The sequence below is a fragment of the Lactuca virosa genome, chromosome 7 (assembly GCF_052849685.1).
Source record: "Lactuca virosa cultivar CGN04683 chromosome 7, Lactuca_virosa_CGN04683_v6, whole genome shotgun sequence".
Taxonomy (NCBI): domain Eukaryota; kingdom Viridiplantae; phylum Streptophyta; class Magnoliopsida; order Asterales; family Asteraceae; genus Lactuca; species Lactuca virosa.
Window position 1 is genome coordinate 125,078,086 of NC_136432.1, and position 24,429 is coordinate 125,102,514.

General features: G+C 35.5%; 1 protein-coding gene across 1 annotated transcript; it reads right to left on the reverse strand.

Annotated features, from left to right (window-relative positions):
• Positions 1–20,005: 20,005 nt before the first annotated feature.
• On the reverse strand, positions 20,006–22,646 carry AIP2 (RING/U-box superfamily protein). The gene is made up of 5 exons (XM_079061537.1): positions 22,285–22,646; positions 21,439–21,658; positions 21,109–21,356; positions 20,364–20,576; positions 20,006–20,252 (listed from the first exon to the last, which is right to left on the reverse strand). The coding sequence occupies exons 1-5, from the start codon at positions 22,429–22,431 to the stop codon at positions 20,103–20,105; spliced, it is 978 nt and encodes a 325-aa protein (XP_078917663.1). The 5' UTR covers positions 22,432–22,646; the 3' UTR covers positions 20,006–20,102.
• Positions 22,647–24,429: the final 1,783 nt, after the last annotated feature.

The window sequence follows — 24,429 nt, forward strand, 5'->3', positions numbered from 1 at the left end:
GTTGTATGAACAACTCATCGAGTCCATCTTCAAAGATTGGGAGATTGCCTTGGACTCGCCGAGCCTGTTCATACACTCGTCGAGTCCCATGATTCCCAGGTCCATTTTAGCCTCTAAACATCTACGGGACTTTCCTCCCTAACAACTGGTCCATCCACAGAAAGGATTTGGTGTTCATAACACCGCGACTCGCTGAGTCCCAAGAACAACTCGTCAAGTCCATCCTTGAGCAATACAATAAAGTCGATTTCAATGGGCCTTAACACCTCAAAACCATAGATCTGTACCCCTAATGTCCATTTCATACGTAAAGTTCCACACTTGGTACACATGCAAGGGGTCTTTGGCCCAAAAAGCCATAAAGATGGCCTCCATGGTGCATGGGGTGTTAATGGCAACAAAATGGGCACCTTTGTGCCATAAAACCCCCCAATAGACCTGGATCTAAAGAATACACTGACTTCCAACACTAAATCCCGAATACCACCTCTCTAGGGCTTAGAAAGATGAAGGAAAAGGCCCAAAAATCAAGATCTATAGACAAAGGTTCAGCTTCATACCTCCAATACGCTGAAAATGAGCTCCAACTCTGGATCTTCTTATTTCCCTTTGGTCTCACAAGCTCATTTCCTCTTCTCAAGCTTCACAACCCACCAAAAAGCACCAAAATGGCCTTAGAACACACAAAACGACTAGGGTTTCGTTACACAGCTTTCCGGGAGTGATAAGGGTGATGGAGGCTGAGATAAGGTGTTTAAATAGGGTGCAAACCCTCAAATTTAGGGTTTCACTCAAACAGCACCTACTCGCCGAGTCAGTCTCCGACTCGTCGAGTAGGTCACTTAAACTTCCTGCGGATCCCGACTCTACTCGGCGAATTGGGCCACCAACTAGTCGAGTCCCAGAGAAAATACATACAATTCTTGAATAAAATACATACCAGGAATCAGGTATTACAATATATAATACAAGAATCTAGTAGAATGACATACCTTTTTATGGAGCTTGTGGTCTTGAACCTTTAAGAGCTTAGTGCCCCAAGTGTTGCACCTCAAATGGTTCACACAACACCAAGAACCCTTGGAATAACTTGAGAATAAGGATACTTGCACCAAAAACGGTTTTGCCCTCTTGTGTACACACACTAGTGCCCATTTCATGAACTAGAGACCTCTTTATATAGTGTGAAGGATTAGGGTTACATTCATGTAAACCCTAATACCCATGGCCTTTCATTTCTATAGGATCCATGGGTTAAACACTCCATGGACTATCCATGAAAGCTTAGCCCAACCTAAATGAACTTGGCCCATCCTATATATATAAGAGTCCATATTTAATTAGTTCCTTTTTTATCATTAAATTAATTATAAATTAATTCTTGATCAATACTAATTAAATAATATGATTCCATATTAATATATTAGAACTTATTATATATTAATATAAATCATAAGTATCCTTTTTCTCATTTTGTCTATCCAATTGTTTCGATGCCATGCAACCCAAATGGACCATGCCAAATCGGGTCAAGTACATACGAATTATAGTTATGGACTTAGACACTAATCCAAAAATCTCCCACTTTGATAAGTCTAAAACTATTATTGTGTATGACTCCAAAACCCGACTTGCAATTCTAGCTCTCAAAGCCGTTGTCGAACTCTGACCTAGTCAATGACTTGTCCATTAGATAAGGGATCATATATTCCTCCATTATAGATATCATATGGACTGAGACATGGATTGTAATCATTCTCTCTTGTCCATTTGTTGTTTCCCGATTTCTGATTTATGACGACTGACTAATTTAACAAATCAAATCAGTCCAGGCTTGGCCAAGCACTTAGGGGTGTCATCACTAAATCATTGAGGGGCCCACATATATCGCTTTTATCCCTCCCATGGTAAAAGGAATGGATAAACTTTGACTCATATGCTTGTTCTACTACTTGTTGAATCATACACAAAGGCCAATGCGTTTTCGTACAATCAATGTATAACCAACTCATAGTCAACAACTCATATCTCTAGGTTTGAAGAATATAAGATATTATCGTCTGATGATCACTCGTGATAAAATCCATGAAGTGAGTCAAATGAGCGTAGGTTTAATCCAATACTCGAATCTCATTCCAGGAGCACTCATGAATATTGTAGCAACTCTTGCTATGTCCAACACCTTAGACATCTACAAACCCAATTCATGACAGTCTTTCCTTAATACCTACTTCCAACGTATTATCGACTGTGGATGGTTTGAATAACTTAGTCATTCGGAAAGAATGGCCTAGTTATTCTGGAAGTCAAAACATGCAAAGTAAAACACAAGAGTAATCGAATCCAATATGGTCTCAGAACTTATGAATATAAATAGAACACCTTTTATTTATCACCATATTGATTACACATTATTCATTTCATAATGTTTCAAATAATCAACTTAATACTTGAATCTGAAACAATAGTCATGTCATGCTCCAAACATGCACACTATGTTTGTCCAAACAATAGTTACACCATACACTAAGTATGCACACTATGTTTGTCTATGATCCTTACTTTGTGGAATAGATCAATTGAACATAATTATAATGATTCTCATTTCACAATCCCAATTCCTTATCGTAAATGTAAGAATTCCAAATTCCTGCCATTATCGAAATCTGTTAGATTCTAAACTTATATGCACTGATCCTCTTGTAATGATTATGCACAAAGTCATAAAGACTTGTCAACAGACATTACAGAGTATTCCAATGGAGGTCAATTCCATGAAACGAAGTCTCATATTCAAAGTACATTCCTTTGAACATCCTTCTTGCATTAAGTTTTCTAATCTTACACAGGTTGAATAACTTCCACCTATGGAGACATTTCCACATTCCCATTTTGACTATCACTTCTAAACAAGAGTTTCCTCTTTTCAGAATATGTCAATATGGTCCTTTCCAAAAATCTACACCATATTTCCAACTGTCAATGAGCAACCAATCTTTTGTAACACCTCAGATTGTCCTCAATAATTGCTTAATCACTTTAGTCATATCCAGTTCTAGTACTTTTTTCCCTCTTAATGCCCTAGGCATTTGGAAAAATTTAGAACAGATGAATATTATAGCACATGCAGTCGATCCTATATCCGAAGCATATGGGACACGATTCATGATGTATCACATAAAGACATGATACTAGACCAATCTTTTGCTATAATATTTGTGTTTCTATTTGCCATGTTCTCATAATTCAGATTATGAAAAGGGATGTCGTAATCATAATCGAATTTTTTAGAACGCAAATAATGTTCTCATATATAGAATTTCCTTATGTTGAACCATTCCAACATAACATTCATATATATATATATATATATATATATATATATATATATATATATATATATATATATATATATATATATATATACTTGACTAAATTAGATTAAAATCTCACGATCTAAGCTTTTAGATTTGAAATGAAGTATAATTTCCTCTCCCTTAATTATAGCAAAACAACTTTTCAAACCCTGCAAAGTACATTTTGCAAATTGAAACTTTTGTTTTCTATAATTAACATTGAATATAATAATCATGCTCCCACTTACATGATAATTATTAGCATAACACTTATGCTCCCACTAGCTTTGACATGTACTCAGAAATCAGCTGGACTTCTAGAAATCAATACTTTATTGACTTTCTTACCAAAGTTCAGATTTCTGATACGAGATGCTTTGATAAAACTTTATCAAAATCATACACCTTTCCTTACATAGCTCACATGTGTGTCTAAACAATATTTAGAACTATGAAAAGGAATGTCGTAATCATAGTCTCAATTGTTTAGACCTTTGCCATTTCTCACAAGTCCATGTTAGTGTGTCGGTTACCCACACACGCTCCACTAACGACTGTGAGAATACAAAATATCACAATTGCTATCTACTTAAAATCTAATTAGTGAAAGTGTTTCCTCACCATCATTTTCATGAATCGAAGAGAAACCTTATGACACTTAGATTTTATGGTGTATGTGTTCCTATCCATGTGAATTTGTCGTAACCATAATCACAAGACAAGCTCATATGGACTGAACCTGATCAATCTCAAATTCTTGCCACCTGGCAGCACAAGGGCCTACCATGTCTTCCAAGTTGTCATGCAAACAATTGAGAACTCATATAACTCACATGCATAGTCAACTTTTTAACTGGAATGGGCACAGAAACAAGAATATGTCAACACGATAGGTTACAAATCTTAAGTCATGTGCTAGTGATAACCAACAGGTTTTTTTTTATTCTTGATTAGTTCTTGAAACTTTTCCAAAATCTTTAAGACTCCCACTGACCTCTTGACATATAAGATTCTCTTGTCAAGAATCATTCCTTGACAAAACAAATATTCAAGAGATAGTGCAGATTCTTTATCAAGACAAACACTTTTACACAATTGGCCTTAGTTGGTCTTTGTTTTATCCAAAACATCACAACTTACCAATTTCAAATGTACAAGAGTAGAAAACATTTTACTCTTACATTTGACAAGTGTTATAAACCTTCTTTAAGATATGTCACTCAAGTTACAATCTTGGAGTATGACTCTAAGAATTGTTTTGGAACGAAGTATGACTCATCTTCTTGATTTAACCACTTCAACAATTCATGACTCCTCTTCTTAGCCATAATAACGCATTAAGATGTCCTTAGAGGATGAATTGTGATATGGTTTCATAATCACTAAGATAATCATAAACAAGATACTCAAGTACTCTCCCATCTTTTCAGATTGGAGAAACTTTTATCTTCCTGCCTAATTTGATTCTTCTTATTCGTTCTGCCTTACATTGAAACTTTTCCAATGTACCAGAATTACACTTAAACTTGTAAGTATAACCATATTCACTAAACTTTAGTAAATCATGACGAATAGCCTTATCGATCTTTGTGGTGGACCTGACCAGCGCACAACCAAGTGTACCCGATCTCCTAGTCCTTCACTTGACTCACATACACATGTGCACAAGGTAATTTTCCAAAGATGAAAATTCTCATTCATCATACAATACAAGTTGCATGATTCCAAGTTTCTATCCAACTGAAAATTGGGTGATGAGAATCTTTCCTTATTTGGTAAATTATGACACTACCATAAAAGAAAGAATCAAATTCATATTTCCAATATTGGTAGAAACATACAAACATCAATTTTTCATAAATGCATTGCAAGTAGATACAATAAGATAAAACAAAATTTTATTTATTTATAAAAATGCGGAAAAACGTTTTCCTTACAATGCAACTTTAAATGAAAACAATGCTATTACATATTTCCTAGAAATCTATCATAACTCCTAAGCAGCAGCTCAAAAATCCGATCTTTAAATCATGTGATTGAAATCCATCTTCGCGATCAGAATTAGCATACTCTTCCTTTAAGTTTCCTTCCCTTTGCTTGATCCTGCCATACATCAAAATGTAATCTAGTCACATCATGTATTAAGAATCAACAATTATAAACTTAACAGAGTTAGATAGTGGACTTACCTGAAGCAGAGTCAAACTTTTTGATTCTTCCTTCTCTCAGATCCTTCAGGTAGTTAGGGCAGCTTCGCTTCACTACTGCAAAAACAGCCTTTTATGACGCGCAATGCGTGTCGTAAAACGCTCAGACGGCATGAAAATGCGTGTCAAGGAAGGCCCTGTCATAATGAAAGACGACACGCTTTTGCGCGTCGTCCATTTACGACACGCATTTACGACGCGCATTTACGACACGCAATGCGTATCATTAAAGCCGCTGTCAAGAAAGGTCATGTCATAAATGAAGATGACACACATTTTTGCGTATCATAATTTTAAATATTTAAAAATAAGTATTTATAGATTTACTAATTTTCAAATTAAATTTGCATTTAATTTCTCATAATAGAAAATAAAATATCATATACAAAAAATACAATCCATTGCACAAAAGTTAATGTCATACAAATAATCATTCCAATAGTAGACAAATGTAATACATCAAATGTGAAAGAGATGAAATTCATCAACAAATAATAGTTGAACTACAAGAACTTGTTGCCCACCTTCACATCATCCGAGCTACTTTGCTTGACACTATGCACATCACCTACAAATTTGAATAATGCAACCATTAGATTCACATAAACCAACAAATCCCAATATGTAAAAATGCGAATAACTATACTTAGTACTTACATTTACATCCTTCACATGAAACCACCATGCCCCTTTGATTTCATTCTTGTGCATTGACCAGGTTGACTATTTGTTCGGTTTTGTCTACTAATCATCTTTCAACCCTTTCGTAAGCAAATCCTAATTGATTGAAGCAAGTTGAGACAGATTCTATAGCAACACAACAACAAATACAAGGGTTTGATTTAATCACACTACACATAATAGTTAAGGCGCTAAGCTAATTCAATAAAACAATGAAAGTAAAGTACATTGTCTTTTTCTGTACCTTGAAGGAGAAATTACTAAAAGAGTAGTTGACACAAGATTGTGATCTAACTTCTGCATGACCTCCATACTCATCAACCTGTCGACATGTGGCAGTCGCACCACATGAATAACAAATCACAACCAAAAATGGTAGATTTTATTTTTGAGTATGAGTGATGCAAATTCATCATGAACATCTTATAAATATTAGTCAAGAGTATAAAAATGGTTATAAATGTTGGGTGTCTGTGTAAATTTATCAAAAAAAAGATCTTATTTAAAAAGAAGAAATTTTCACCTTGATCGCATGGCCGGTATGTTGGACAACCACCATTTGAAACTTTCCATGCATTTGTCCTATTATGAGACCCACGGTACAGAAAACAGTATAAGCAAATGGCATTATCACAATCTAGTAAGTTGTATATGAAACAAATTTATCACATGCATATACAAAACACACACACATACCTTTTGTAGTGCAAGTGTATGCCAATTGATATCCCTGAAAAATTGATGATGTTTCACCTCGGTTGCTCCCCTAGATCCAAGTCTCTGGTTTGGATCTTCTGTCAGTAATCTTAAAATCATTTTTTTATCAAAAATACAGTATGTAGGGGCATTTTCGTCAAAAAACTCTTAAAATCACTATTTTTAACCGAATAAACGGTATGTAGGGGAAGTTTGGTAAAAACTGTTAAAATCATTATTTGTTTTATCAAAAAAACAATATGCAAGGGCAATTTCGTCAAAAACTCTTAAAATCACTATTTTTTAAACAAAAAAATAGAATGTAGGGGCAGTTTGGTCAAAACTGTTAAAATCATATTTTTTTATCAAACAAATAGTATGCAGGGGCATTTTAGACAAAAACTGTTAAAATCACTATTTCTTTTTTACCAAAAAAAATAGTATGTAGTCCAGTTTGGACAAAAATTGTTTAAAAAAAGATATGAAACAGAGTTTTTATAATGTTTCAGGTAACAAGAAAGTTTTGCTTTTGACACCAACAAAATTGTAGAATCAAAAAGTTAAAAAAGACACTAAGTGTAAAACCATAAAAGACATGAAGGGAGAAAAATTGCAATTTTTCAACAAACCTGCTCTAAGTTAATTCTGTATAATTCTGGAGATGAGGTTGCACATATTAAGTCACATGATCAGTTATCATATATAATATCCCTTCCCATCCCCATCATGCTCATAAAAGAAAAGATCAGAGTCAGTAAACATATTAAGGTTCATAACAGTTAATAAATGGAAAAGTTAATTACACTACAGTGAGTCTTCAAACTGACCAGGTGATTGAGTCTTCAACATCATCACATATGGTGCTCTGAATAAACGAGAAAAAATTTTAAGCAATAAAATATGAAGTTACCTGTGTCAGGAAGCCAACTATATATACGGAGAAACCGACAGCAGCACAAACAGATATTCATACTCAAATACCAAAAATACCCATCAACATTAACATCCAATCCAAAACTAATAGATATATATTATTGCTTACCTTTACGACCAACAAAATTGCAAAAATGGTGATCAACAGGTAAGCAACAACTCCTCTATATGACTCACCAAATATTTGGTAAACAAGAAGCAGGATCATAAGCTCGATTCCTTTCACGAAATGACTACGCGAATAAAGCCGATAGTTTTCAGCAAATTTCGCGTGAAAGACAAAAAAAACCCATGACCTGTTGCCCTGTAATTTGCACCTCCATGAAGCAGTGTTCTACTATAGCAGTGAGTTTTTGTTCTACAATGTCCATCAGCAATTGTCCAAATTCGAGTTGTCCATACCTAAATACATAAATGTTGGTTAATTGATTCAAATAATCACTGCCATGTGTCTTTAATTACTGCATTAGTAGAGTCTTAAATGTTGTTTTTCAGTTACAAAAGTCAAGAGTCCTAGTCTGTCTTTTTATCTTTCTTTTAGTTCATGTTTTTGTTTCCTATTTAAGCTCTGTAATTTCTCAGTTTCAAATGGCAGTGAAATATTATCCTTTTTTCTCTTCTCCTATTTACATACAACAGTGGTATCAGAGCACTTTCAGGTTCTGATCTGCTTCTTTCTTTATCAAGCAAAAGAAATGAGTAATTGACTGAAACACCTAAGAGAGATAGCAATGGCAAGCAACAACAATAATTCTGCAACTCAGCCTCTGATTCCAGTCTTCAAAGGAGAAAAATATCATTTGTGGAGTCTAAAAATGAAGACTTTGTTCAAATCCCATGACCTTTGGGAATTGGTGGAAAACGGATACATAGAGCCAACTCCAGCACCGGCTCAACCAGATCAACCGTTGCGGGACACTCGTAAGAAGGATGCAAAGGCTCTTCTATACATCCAATCAGCGTTGGATGATGAAATATTTCCTCGTATTGCTGTAGCATTAACATCCACGGAGGCATGGGAAAATTTGAAGCAAGAATATGTGGGTGATAAAAAGGTAATCACTGTGAAACTTCAATCACTTCGTCGTGAATTTGAAACTTTGGTTATGAAAAAAAAGGAATATGTGCAAGTATTTCTTTCTATAGTATCTGGACTTGTCGGTCACATGAAAACTTATGGTGAAAATGCTAGTGAAGAAACAATAGTAAGCAAAGTCCTACGAAGCCTGACCAAGGAATTTAATCATGTTGTTGTCGCGATTGAAGAATCTAAGGACCTATCAACTTACATGTTTGATGATTTGATGAGTTCTTTGATTGCACACGAAGAAAGGTTAAACATGGGCAGCGAAAAAAGTGATGAGAAAGCATTCCAAGTAAGAGGCAATTCCTCTAAAGGGAGGCCAGAAAAATCTGGTGGTTCTTCCGGTGGTCGTGGCCAAGGAAGAGGCACTTTTCAAGGTCATGGTCGTGGAAGAGGAAGAGGAAACTTTGCAGATCAACGTTACCAAAAGAGCAACTTGCATTGTCGGTATTGTAATAGGTCTGGACATGTTGAAGCTGATTGTTGGACCAAGCAAAAAGATGAAAATAAAGCTAACTTTACTGAAAAGGTGGAAGAAGAAGGTAGGTTATTTATGACTATGTCTACAGCTACTAATGTTTCAAATTGTGTGTGGTATATAGACAGTGGATGCTCGAATCACATGCCTGGTTCAAGATCTTCATTCCGGGATCTTGATGAAACAAAGAAAAGTGAAGTCCGACTTGGGAATGACCGAAAGATTGAAGTTAAAGGCGAAGGTACAATTATTATCGAAACCATGCAAGGTAATACTAAAGTTCTTCATGTTGTTCAATTTGTACCAAGTTTAGCATATAACTTACTGAGTGTTGGACAGCTAATGAGAAGTGGACATCGTGTGGTATTTGATGATGACACGTGTTCCATAATTAACAAGAAATCTAGGCAGCCTATGGCTATTGTCCAAATGACTCAAAATCAAGTGTTCCCTCTCGATGTTACAAAAGATTATAAAGCCTTAACAGTTAGTTGTGATAATGAGGCCAGGCTTTGGCATCTACGATATGGACATTTGAATGTAAATGGGCTGAGATTGCTAAGCAGAAAGGAGATGGTTTTCGGGCTGCCAAATATTGGTGAAGTTGGTTTTTGTGAGGGGTGTGTTTATGGGAAACAAAGCATAAAGTCGTTTCCTGTTGCAAGTTCTTGGAGAGCTTCAGATTGTCTAGAACTTGTACATGCTGACTTGTGTGGTCCTATGAAAGCTGAGACATTTAGCGGAAGTCGGTATTTTTTCTTGCTTACCGATGATTTCAGTCGTATGAGTTGGGTTTATTTCCTAAAACTCAAGTCAAAAGCCTTTGAGTGTTTCAAGAATTTCAAAGCACTTGTGGAGAAACAAAGTGGCAGGAACATCAAGGCTCTCAGAAGTGATCGTGGTGGCGAGTTTTTGTCTAATGAGTTTAATGATTTTTGTGATAAATATGGCATTTACAGACAATTAACAGCACCAGAAACACCCCAACAAAACGATGTAGCAGAGAGGAAAAATAGAACAGTAGAAGAAATGGCAAGAAGCATGATGAAAGCGAAAGGACTGTCTGATCAGTTTTGGGGAGAGGCTGTTGCAACCGCCGTGTATATTCTAAATATCTCTCCAACTAGAGCTGTTATGAATCGCACACCATATGAAGCTTGGACAGGTAGAAAACCCACAGTAAACCACTTAAAAGTCTTTGGTTGTATAGCATATGCTTTGGTAAATTCTCTTTCAAAACTTGATGTAAAATCTCTAAAATGTATTTTCATTGGGTATAGTCCTCAATCCAAAGCATATCGTTTATATAACCCTCTTAGTGGAAAAGTGATAATAAGTAGGAATGTTGAGTTTAATGAAGAAGCAAGGTGGATACCTAATAGCCAAAAAGAAAGAGACCAGGTTATAAACTTTGAAGATATACCATCCACAAGTTCAGGAGATAATGCAGAAATACCCCAGGGTGATCAAGGCTCTACAAGTTCAGATTCTTCAAGTTCAGATTCTGATAATGACAATTCATCAAATAATCCACCACCGAGAGACACTTATGATGATACACCGAAGAAGTTCAAATATGTGGCTGATGTTTACAACTCCTGTACATTTGCCTTGTATGCAACAGATCCAACCGATTATAAAGAAGTTGTTCAGCAACTTGAGTGGCAGAAAGCTATGAAAGAAGAAATACAAGCCATTGAAAGAAACTCAACATGGGAGTTGGTTGATGTTCCAAAAGACAAGAATGTTGTAGGACTTAAGTGGGTATATCGAACAAAGTATAATGCTGATGGAAGTCTTTAAAAGCACAAAGCTCGTCTTGTTGCGAAAGGGTATTCACAATAATACGGTATAGACTATGAGGAAACGTTTTCCCCCGTGGCTAGATTCGAGACAGTGAGAATTATTATAGCATTGGCTACACAGTTTCAACTACCTGTTTTTCAATTTGATGTGAAGTCCGCCTTCTTGAATGGTGAGTTAAATGAAGAAGTGTATGTAGCTCAACCTCAAGGATTTGTTGTTAAAGATGTTGAAAATAAAGCCTACAAGTTGCGAAAGGCTTTGTACAGTTTGAAGCAGGCTCCGCGTGCGTGGTACAGTAAGATTGATTCTTTCTTTCAAGAAAACGGATTCAAAAGAAGTGAGAATGAGCCCACTCTTTACCTCAAGCAACAAGGTAATAGAGAATTCTTGTTAGTTTGTCTTTACGTGGATGATATCATCTATATGGGGTCATCTAAGTCCTTAATTGATGATTTTAAATCTTGCATGATGAGCACATTTGAGATAACAGATTTAGGGTTGTTAAAATATTTTCTTGGGCTTGAAGTGCTGCAAAGAAAAGATGGAATTTTTGTATGTCAAAAGAAGTATGCTACAGACCTGCTCAAAAAGTTCAATGTGGCTGGTGGTAAAGTATCAACAACACCAATGAACATCAATGACAAGCTACATCATGAAGATGGATCCGATAAAGCAAACTCAAGTGTGTTTAGAAGTCTAGTTGGTGGTCTGAACTACCTGACACATAGTAGACCAGGCATTTCTTTTCCTGTTAGTGTAGTATCAAGGTTTCTTCACAGCCCTACAAAGTTGCATCTTGGTGTAGCCAAGAGGATTCTTCATTATGTAGCAGGTACCAAGAATTATGGCATCTGGTATTCAAGAGTTTCTGAATTTAGGCTGGTAGGCTTCAGCGATAGTGATTGGGTTGGGTGCTTAGATGATCGCAAAAGCACATCAGGTAATGTTTTCAGCTTTGGTTCCAGAGTTGTAACATGGAGTTCTGAGAAGCAAGATACAGTGGCTCTATCGTCATCAGAAGCCGAGTACATAGCAGCAAACGCAGCAGCTTGACAAGCCTTATGGCTTCGAAAAATTCTTGTTGATTTGTGTGTTGAGCAAGAAGATGCAACAGAGGTATTTTGTGATAACAGATCAGCCATTGCAATGGCCAAGAACCCTGCTTTCCATGCTCGTACGAAGCATATAGATGTGCAATACCATTTTATTCGCAAGTTGATCATTGATGGAAAGATTAAACTGAGTTTTTGTGGGACAAATGAGCAAACAGCAGATATATTCACTAAATCTCTTCCTCAAGCCAAACATGAGTTCTTTAGAATGCAGCTCGGAGTATGCAACTTTGAATCAAGGGGGAGTGTTGGTTAATTGATTCAAATAATCATTGCCATGTGTCTTTAATTACTGCATTAGTAGAGTCTTAAATGTTGTTTTTCAGTTACAAAAGTCAAGAGTCCTAGTCTGTCTTTTTATCTTTCTTTCAGTTCATGTTTTTGTTTCCTATTTAAGCTCTGTAATTTCTCAGTTTTAAATGGCGGTGAAATATTATCCTTTTTTCTCTTCTCCTATTTACATACAACAATAAATTCAATTCATAATCTTGAATTTTGGCCTATTTACTATAATATTTTAGTTAAAAATAATAAAAATATCATCATATAGGCACCTAGATTCCAAAAGAGAGCCATCTGGAATCAATGCGACATCACATTCACAATCTTGTCATTGTACTCGGACGTACAAGTTGTAATGCATGTGCTCTCAGACTACATTCTTGCACCTGTGCATAAAGAAATATCGACTTAATATAGAAAGTCTCGGTCATTTTACAAATCTGTCCTCATTTACCTTTTTTTCTTTCCATTTTCATATAAACCCTTCATAGGAAAAAAGAAAACCACTGACAAGACTTGCCTCAAAGAGTGTTGATGTTAAAAATAGATCCTTGCATTGATCAAGCAAAAGCATTCGCCTTTTGTTGTTTGTTAAAATTCAAATGCCAAAAAAGTCACATTCTCCACCTGTTATAAAAACCGTTTTAATAAAAGGTTTCATGTAGAAAAAAAAGTTGAAAAAAGAAAGATTCATAGAGTTAGATGTTCCAATTCACCTTAGTTACTAAAGAGCATATGGAGACTGATATTTTTTGCATCACATCAACAACTGCTCCAGAACTGGTATTCTCTGCATCACATCAACATCTGCCTGTAAAATCAATGAGTGTAACAAATATTTTTTATAGTTTTACTTTTGAAGATCATTAAGATTTGAAGATCATACCTTTGCACCACATAAAACTGGAAGACAGAGAGAGCTAGACTCCAGAACCTTAATAGCCCCACATAAGAAGATGGAGTGATCCTTTTCATTTTGATCCCATTCATCCAAATATGGCATCTCCATTTGTCAGAAACATACAATCAGAATTAAGAACACTATTTTATATTAAAAATAGGGGAAAATCAATAACAAAATGAAAGTGACAATGAAGTGAATTGACATTCTAACTTGTTTCTTGAGGATAGAGTGCAACTTCAAGTCCTGATTCAGCTGTTGTATCTATAATCTTTTCGATATGACAGAATGCCACATCTTTGAGATAGTCACGCATGCGTTATACAGACTTTTCTGAAAGAAATTGTAATTGTTTCAGATACAAGGTACATAACGGATAACTGTATGATATCTTTATGCTGGCGAAGATCAATTGAAAACTCCAATTTGGTGGTTGTTACTGTGAGCAGTTGCTTGCAGGACAACCATGGCAGCATCTACTTTCGCATTTGCAAACCGCCATTGCAAATGTTTGTTATGAAACAGTCTTAACGCATGTGCATCAACAAGCTTGTTCTCTCCCACATTCCCTTTCCTTGCATCAGCAGAAAAGTTGAAAAAAGAAGGTTATATGAGATTTGTTTGGCTTCTGCAGTTCATAACGAGGTTTTATGAGTTTTTTTGGTGGATTCATCTGACTCGATCTGTTCTTGAACCCTAACTTCATGAAATTCGTTTGTGAAGTCTGGAGTATTAGTTTTGGCATGAAATCAATTATTAATGATCTAATGATGTTACAAATCATGGTAAAATGTGGCGAAGAAACATTGGAAAGAAACAACATATACCTTTATTGGAAAGAAACATGTTCGTAGGAGGTAAGATGTCGAACCCTAGAATGCTGAAGAACATGTTAAACGCTAGAATGGTCACGAATGGTTGAAGAAATATGATGTAGGAGGTAAGATGTCGAGATATGGATTAAGCTTGTCGAACCCTAGAAGGAATCACCGACTCTTAGCAACTCTTCTGGAAGTGAAAGCTATGGCAGCCGCACCTCACACACAATGTGTGTGTGTCTTTTTCCTCCTCTTTTACGTTCTATGTGTCTTTGTTCGTAACTCGAAAAGAAATGGAGAGAAATCACTAACTCTTCTGCAAGTGAAATTTGTGTCTTGTTTTGTCCTTCGATCATGAGAGAGAAATGGAGAGAAATTAAGCTAGATAGGGTTGCAGGATGATCGAAAAGAAAAAAAAGCCCTAGTTAATGTCCTGCGATTTTGTGGAATATAGTATATGGTCGACCCGCATTTGCAAAAATTATAAAGCGACATCAATCTACACGACGCCCATTTTATGTAAGGTGCCCTCCGTGTTTTTTTTATTAGACACTAATTTTAGGGCACGCAAAAATGCGTGTCCTAAATCCTTTAAATTTTAGGAGAGATGACATTATTTTTACGTCACACACTTTTGCGTAACGTAAATCCGTGCATGTCATAAATTGTGTGTCGTTAAAGGCCTGTTTTCTAGTAGTGCTTCCAATGTCCCTTCTCTTGACAGTAAAGACATACAAACTCTTTGGGAATGGTACATGGGACTGTCACAGACTTAGTCTTTCTCTTTACCATTTGGTCAACCGGGTTGACCATGGCCAATCCCTTTCCATTGGGAAGAGAAAACTTTTTCGGACTTCCAATGTTACCTTGAGAGGCATACCTTCCAATCAAATTTGCTTGACCATTGCGCCAAATCATTGCTAATTCAGCAGCAACAAGCAAATAAGAAAGGTCTATCAGGGTCATGTCGTGATCTGTCACATAGTAGTCTTTAATGAACTAACTATATGACTCAGGAAGTGACTTAAGAACCCAGTCAATAGCCAACTTCCTTGGGACATCGACACCCAACACTCTCAGCTTGTGGATGTGTGACTTCATTCCTAAGACATGAGTGCACACAGGTCTTCCATATTTATGTTTCATTGCAAGCAGGGCTTGAGTGATCTTGAACTTTTCAAGTCTTCGAGCTTTTGGGTCAGGGAGAATAATTGGAGGGGGTGGAGGAAGAGAAGTATGATTTCCATGATCCAATCGCGGGACATCATCTTCATTAGGAAATCTTGTTCCAAGAGATTTGGGAAGATAATAATTGTCTGAACCAGACATCTACAATGGGAGAAATTCAAGTTAGTTGATTTAAGTCCTTAATATAACACCCAATATGAAATATTAAGGCTAGGACCCAACACAATATTCTACAATGAAAAACGAAATAATTTATTAGGTTTTAATTGGATTTGAAACTCCTAGATCTTTTGATATTCATTGAACTTTTCAATGGCATGTTTCAATATCGATTGTGCCCTCTCAAGTTTGTGACTGGGATGCCGAGGATCACAAACAAGGTGTGAATAACCATGCAAATATACTTGGTACTCTTAATTTTTATCACCTAATCGATGTGCTGGTTAACCACACGTACTCCACCGATCTATGATAAACCTTAAGCCACCCTTTGCCAACCTTGTTAAATCCAAGTTAGTGTGCCGGTTAACCACACACGCTCCACTAACGACTTAAGCAAGGTGCAAAGTGTAATTTCATGGGTTAGCACCAAATTCACATTTTCCTAAGTAACTAAGATTGGGAATTTATAAGTGTTTAGTTACTTAGTATTTATCATTATACTTTTAATGAAAGGAGAATTAGAGTCCCGTCAAACTCGTTCGGCTAACGATCCTCCACCAGTCAAGGAAGCGGTGGGTGAGAGTGGACACCCATTAAACTGTCATTTTATAGGCAGTAACCTTATACCCCCCTTATAGACCGGCTTCGTGAATGAGGTCTACTAACGGTAAGACTGACTTTGTTCTTATACATATATATATAACTATTAACTATTAATATAATAATAGTATAAGGGTTGAATTTTAACTTTTAAAATTCTATGGGTTTAACTTGGAATTAAAGTATTCATGAGGGGAAACTTTACAAATTCCAAAACTTGAGGGCAAGTTTTCAACAATTCAAAAACTTTTCAGTTTCATTACTTATGAGTTTGAAGTAGTTTTAATGAAAAACTCTTCAAGTTCCATAATTTGAGGACAAGTTATGGAAGACTTTAAAGCATTAAAAAAATGAGACTCTTCATTTTATAAGTTATGGAAATCTTATGAGTTTTAAAAATCATAAATGTGACTTTTCATATAACTTGAGGACAAGTTACAAAAACACATATTATGAACAACTTTTAGATCAATTTGGATTGAAAACATATTATCACATAACTTTTCTATTAATCTAAATCAACTCATAAGAACAAGATAATTCAAATCAAACAATTTTCATGAAATTAGCCTAACCATTAAACTAATACAAAACATGAATCTATTAACAGTTATCTTTGAAATTGGATTAGCATGAACATTAACACATCAAAAACAGGTTTACAAGTTCAAAACCAGCTTAGGGTAATGTTCCTAGTCCAATTCCAGCCAAAAAACTCGAATATATGTTGTCAGGGGTCCAACTCGTTGAGTGCATGAACCAACTCGACGATTTGGATGAATTTGCACATGGACTTGTCGAGTCCCTTAATGGACTCGTCGATTCCCCTGTCCAGACAGCAAAAAATCGATTTTTCCAGCTTTTTCCAGCAAATTGCATCAAGTATAATTGAAAACAAGCCTAGGCTTTGATACCACGGATGGGTTTTGAGCATTCTAACACTCCTATGGTGTACATGCAACCCTATAAACCTTGGATCTATGTTTTCTCTATTATACATGCAAATATTCAATATTCCAAGGTTTCATCCTAACTAGCATAATATGAAGTATATACAATACAAGAACCTAGTGGAATGACATACCTTTTGATGGAGCTTGTGGTCTTGAACCTTTAAGAGCTTAGTGCCCCAAGTGTTGCACCTCAAATGGTTCACACAACACCAAGAACCCTTGGAATAACTTGAGAATAAGGATACTTTCACCAAAAACGGTTTTTGCCTTCTTGTGTACACACACTAGTGCCCATTTCATGAACTAGAGACCTCTTTATATAGTGTGAAGGATTAGGGTTACATTCATGTAAACCCTAATACCCATGACCTTTCATTTCCATAGGATCCATGGCTTAAACACTCCATGGACTATCCATGAAAGCTTATCCCAACCTAAATGAACTTGGCCCATCCTATATATATATATATATATATATATATATATATATATATATATATATATATATATATATATATATATAAGAGTCCATATTTAATTAGTTCCTTTTTTATCACTAAATTAATTCTAAATTAATTCTTGATCAATACTAATTAAATAATATGATTCCATATTAATATATTAGAACTTATAATATATTAATATAAATCATAAGTATCATTTTTCTCATTTTGTCTATCCAATTGTTCCGATGCCATGCAACCCAAATGGACCATGCCAAATCGGGTCAAGTACATACCAATCATAGTTATGGACTTGGACACTAATCCAACAGTTGCGTCACTATTGGTTGTCCTTATGTGCTCTGAAGTGATGATGTGTTGTTGATGTTTTGCTGGAGCAAGGATGCACTACTAATGATCATGATGCGTCACTTGTGCATCATGATGTGCCATTAGTAGGCATATGTTCATGGTACACCATTGTGGTTCTTGATGATCCACTCAAGTTGTGAGGTATGCTAGGGTGTTCAAGGTTGTCCAAGGTTACTATAAAGTTGAAGGTACTCGATGTGGATGCCCCAAATGGTATGATGTGTCGCTATGGTGGCAGATGCACTATCATGATGTACCATGGTGAATCCTGATGAGCCATATTGGCTCCTGATGTCCATCATGTTTGTAGTTGATGCTTATGCAATGTATCTCAAGGTTGAAGGTTCTAGAAGCAGCTGCATGGCGTATTGTGATTGGTTGATACATTTCATGGGCCTATGGATTGATAGGTGTGGCCCATTAGGGTTTTAAGTCTGATCCCTAGTCTATAAATTGTGATGTCTGCTAGGTCATTGATGGGTCTTGTTCTTTGTATCTTGAATTCTAGTGAATAGGCGGATCTCTGTTGAATTGTACTTGTAACCTATGTTTGAGAACTCATGAATAAAAAATACTCTCCTCTTACTCGTGGACGTAGGTCATTTTAACCGAACCACATAAATAATGTGTCTTTATATGCTTGTGGTTTCGTGTTTTATCCGCTTTAATTCCTAACATAACTGTTTTCAACTTTTAAGAGAAAGTCATACGACAACTATGAATAATATTTTTTTACGATAGAGATAAGTTCTTTTGACACGATCAAGGTGCTTGTCATCCAATACCATACGGTTACATTGGTCTCAGGCTCCTTGGTTGAAGACGTTAAAATGCCAACAACGTCTCCAACCATGTCCTTAGACTCATCAGTAAAACGACAAGACTATCAAGATGATGACAAGCTTATGAAATATATTCGTAAACTAGGTTATAACCCGTGGAAACCACGGTTGGTATATTTAAAAATTTTATATAGATAAAAACAATTATTAAATGTAAAAAAAACCAAGATATTGTCGATTGTAAGTAATTATGAATTAATTTGTTAAGCAAAATAAACATAATAATGTATTAGGATATGATTTTGTATTTTCAAATTTTGAATTGAATTTGATTTGTTACCAAAAAAAAGGAAATAATAAAAATCATAGAAAAATGCAACGTGTCAAAGAGACATTCTAAAAAACTGACACGTGTCATTTTTAGATTTCATTTATTAGAAGAGGTAGATGGTATTCTTGACATATATTTATGAAAGTAAAACTTAACTAGAAATACATTAGTTTATAAGTAATTTAGTCTTATTAATACTTCCGTCAAAGTTATTGTTATTTTTGTATATAAAAGTAAGCATACAATATAATGCCTCTATATTTTATTTTCTCATCGTAATTTTTTAATTGTTTCAATAATAGGTTTGGTAGCCATACGTATTTATACATTTTTCTCTTACATAATTAATGAAATCACATGTCATGGTTTATATGTGTATGGCATGGCATGCATGCAAACATTGGTGTTGTAGCCTACAAATCTAAATGGAATAAATTGAACATGTTGATTTTAATCAAATTGGTCCACTTAATTTTATATCATACAATTTTATTTTAATAAATACATACATTAATAACGACACATACGGTTCATTTGAGATTACAGTGATCATTGAACATATACATATATTATTTCATAATGAGATAATTGGATGTAACATAATTTCTTAAGAATATAATTAGTTAATTACTCGTAAAAGTCACATTGTCGATTGAAGAAACTTTGTTTCTATTTGTTATCATAAATCTTTACTTTTTCTAAATTCATTATTATATGAGAACATAGGTAAATTTATATTTTTAATGGATTGGTATATTTGCATTTAGACAATTTCTTTAGTTTATTTTTTAAACATAAATAAAATATGGAATACACAATGTAAACATCAAAGCTGCGAACCCCAAATCAAATATAAACAACCAAAAGATCATTCAAAAACAAACGAAAATGATAGTTTTTTTTTTTCCTTTTTTGACCTATACATACATATATTCACCTCCTCGAACTGCATTAGCAGCTCCTTTCCTCTCTTCTTCAGCCTCCTTTTCTCTCTCCTTCCTACTTTCATACTCATGATCGTCTGTCCGTAATTCATGTCGACAAATCGGGCACGAATTATGCTCATCCTGACACAAAACACAACTACAATTTCTCAAAACACTCAAGGGTAAAATGGTCATTTACTCACATTCTTAAATAATAAGTCATGTTCTCATATTTAAAAAATGGTCATTTACCAGCCATGGCTTGAGGCAAGGAGGATGAAACGTGTGTTTGCATGGCATCTCTTGCATACTGTCGTTTACCACCAAATTCTCTTTACAAATCGCACATTCAGCATCTGCTCCTAACTTGGTTAAGATCTCATTTGTAATAACAATAACTGGAAGCTTTGCAACCACCTCTTTACTTGCTGGTGGTGCTCTTGCTGCTGAATCCCCTTCTGGGAACTGTATATATACATCAATAAATAAAAAATTACTATTATGCCCCTCCCCTGGACCAGACACAACATGAGAGCCTTATACTGTGTTTATCATTCATTGGACTGGGACTGAGACAGATATCAACCGGACAAAATTTGTAACTTTTTGTCCCACCGAAAAAGATGGAACAAGGTGGGACAAGGACTCGCTCCCGATATCTTATCCGTGGAAATGACGTAAATGCCCTTCTCATTCTGATCATCGAAAATAGCCTTACAAAGCCTGTCCAGTCATGTCCTATATAACAAACGCAGCCGTAAGGCTGCGTTTGTTACAAAAGATTGGACTACACTGGACAGGCTTTCTAGCGCTATTTTCGATGATCAGGATGAGGAGGACATTTACGTCATTTTCACGGATGAGATATCGGGAGCGAGTCCATGTCCCACCTTGTTCCATCTTTCTCGATGCGACAAAAAGTTGCAAATTTTGTCTGGTTGATATCGGTCTCGGTCTCAGTCCAATGCATGACAAATGAAGTAAATTACGAAATTACCATTGCCACAAGCTGGTCGATAATCTCTTGAGGTAAATCATTGGAATCGGGTGATATGTTTGGCATAAGCTCTTGAAGTCTATCCATGAGCTCTCGTGGGAGATTGGTGGGCCCATCTGACGTGTTGTTTTCAGATGTTTCAGCTTGAGACATTGTAGCAGCAAGGGCTGTCATCAGATTTGATTGAACCAACCACTGAGGCTGTGGAGGCTCTTGGTCCACAGTCAAATGTCCTTCAAACAAATACCCTGTGATAAATGACCGTGTTACCCTTGTTTAGAAGTGACCAATCTATATTTAACAACCAAGAACTAGTAAGATAAAAAAGACCTTGATGTCTTCTGTTTTGTGCAGATTCGTCAGGCTGATTATCTATTTCACTCAACTGTTCTCGGGCTCTAACTATGCAAGTCTTCAGATGTTGCTTTTCAGAAGATTCAGACACCATTTGTTCAGCTTCTAGAAAGAGCCCTAATCCAGCATTCCAAAATCCGGGTGAGGTGTATCTTGTCTTTAATATGGTTGCAACACGAGATATGACTGTGAAAAACTGTGGCATCCATAACTTGTTTTATAAGTAATAGATCAGAAGCTATGAAAGATGTAAATATGGGTTACTAACTACAATATCTCAAATACATATAGCTTTCATTGATGACTGTTAGAAGAGTATTAGTGATGCATTTGATTTAATTTGTATTTGACTATTATCTCATAAACTACCTGTAAGAATGTTTTCAAGAGATCATGTATATAAATATCAAAAGGTTTTACTTCAATCCATTAATTATATTGGGTTATAAGGCCAAAATTTCTTAAAACATTTCTTAAGAGTAGCTTGATCATCAACCCTTGATTACAACTAAAGCGAATTGAAGGTTCATGTAGGATCATTAGTTCATGCGCATTTCATGGAGCTTAATCATGATCGCATAATCATAATACTGTTTCATCATTAATTTGTGTAAACTTCAAACCACAAATCATCACTTCGTTAAAACAGATTACAGCAAAAGAGGGAAACAAAAAAAAAAAAAAAAAAAAAAAAAAAGGAAGCTTGATCATTATCTGAATATCATGTAAGCTAAACTTCACGCAATTTCAAAACAAACAGACAAAATAAAAACAGCGATTATAGATACTGATCTGCAAAAAAATGGTTAATGTTTAAATTACCGATTTACGAAGAGAAGGGGAAGCGGAAGGGTAAAATTGATGGAGCAGAGATCTAATTGAAGAGACAGACTCTTCGAACATTTGCTTTTTCCCTAGTTGCTTCTGTAAATCTTGCAATTTCTGCTTCAACTCATCCTCACGTTCCATCTCTTTCTCCTATTCAGTATTGTAAATTCAGATAAACCCTAAATCACTTTGGTTGTGAAAAGCGAATTTGATTGATGAATGGGAATTTAATCTCTCTCGAACGTTATATTTAACGAATGGTGTCTTGCGTAGGGGGAAACCTGCAATCCTCCGAAATTTCGAGTCACGCTGTACGACCACCGTCTCGATCTAAAAGTTAGAGCCGACAAAACACGAACCAAGCCGACGACCGGGTTTAGATTTTAATTTAAAAGGATAATGTGGCTAAGCCCTATGAATTTTTTTGGTTAATGGTATTTTTCGTACTCTAAGAGGCTTTTTGGGTTGGTGTTGACCCGGTTCGATCGGATGTTTTGTTTGATTCGGTGGTTTGGCCAAGATGTTTGATGTGCTTCTGACAAATAGTTCACACCCTAACTCGGTGGTTTTACTGACTTGACTGAATGAGGAAAAATATGCGTTTTGCTCCATTTTATCTCGACCGTTGACATCGATTTCATCCGATCCCGGACAACACAAGATACGCTATGCCCTCGTCCTCAATCCATATTTCCTAAATCACAACTTCGCCCTGGTTTTACATCGTAATCGAATTCATTTTCAATCCAAAAAAGATAACCACAAAAATGTTAAGGCATGCTGCTAAGAGGATTTAAGGGTTGGGATTAACTATAGGGCTTGTCGGTCAGCCATCGCTTCTTCTTTTTTTGGATAATTTTCTCTTCCAAAAATCCAACTATGTTTTGATGTTGGTAATATTAGAATCCATACATTGATTTAACCAAATAACATAAAAGGGGCATGTGTTGTATAGTTTATCCGGGGGAATTAGGACCAAAATGCCCTTAAACACATAATTACAACCTAAACTACTTATATAAAAATTCTAGGTTCTTACACAAACTATCAAAAGTCAAAACTCAACTTGTGTACCATATGTAAAAAGTAAAAATCGGTACAAGTCAGCTACATAGTTCTTAAATCTGAAAGACATAAACATCATATACAATCAATAAGGAATTCTAATATTACTAATTTTAAATAGTTCACACCCTAACTCGGTGGTTTTACTGACTTGACTGAATGAGGAAAAATATGCGTTTTGCTCCATTTTATCTCGACCGTTGACATCGATTTCATCCGATCCCGGACAACACAAGATACGCTATGCCCTCGTCCTCAATCCATATTTCCTAAATCACAACTTCGCCCTGGTTTTACATCGTAATCGAATTCATTTTCAATCCAAAAAAGATAACCACAAAAATGTTAAGGCATGCTGCTAAGAGGATTTAAGGGTTGGGATTAACTATAGGGCTTGTCGGTCAGCCATCGCTTCTTCTTTTTTTGGTTAATTTTTTCTTCCAAATATGTTTTGATGTTGGTAATATTAGAATCCATACATTGATTTAACCAAAGAACATAAAAGGGGCATGTGTTGTATAGTTTATCCGGGGGAATTCTTGTTTGTGATTTTAAGAGGGTTGGTCACTTGGTTAAATTAGTAATATTAGAATTCCTTATTGATTGTATATGATGTTTATGTCTTTCAGATTTAAGAACTATGTAGCTCACTTGTACCGATTTTTACTTTTTACATATGGTACACAAGTTGAGTTTTGACTTTTGATAGTTTGTGTAAGAACCTAGAATTTTTGTATAAGTAGTTTAGGTTGTAATTATGTGTTTAAGGGCATTTTGGTCCTAATGACAATATTTGGATTGTATAATGGTATTATCTTTTGTATGTTTTGTTTGATGTTTGAAGTAATGATATATGTGTTAAGTATGGATAAAATAGTTGGAATTAATATGTATAAGATATGGGAAAGAAGTGTATTTAAAAAGAGCATGCAAGTTTATTCATGCTTTACCGCGCTGGTTAGGGTGTCGCGGCGTGGTGGTTGAGGCGGTGATTTGGGTGAGAATTTGACGTAAGTTGAGGGCAATGTACTTTGCACTGCGGCGTGGTATATGGGTATCCGCAACGTGGTGGCG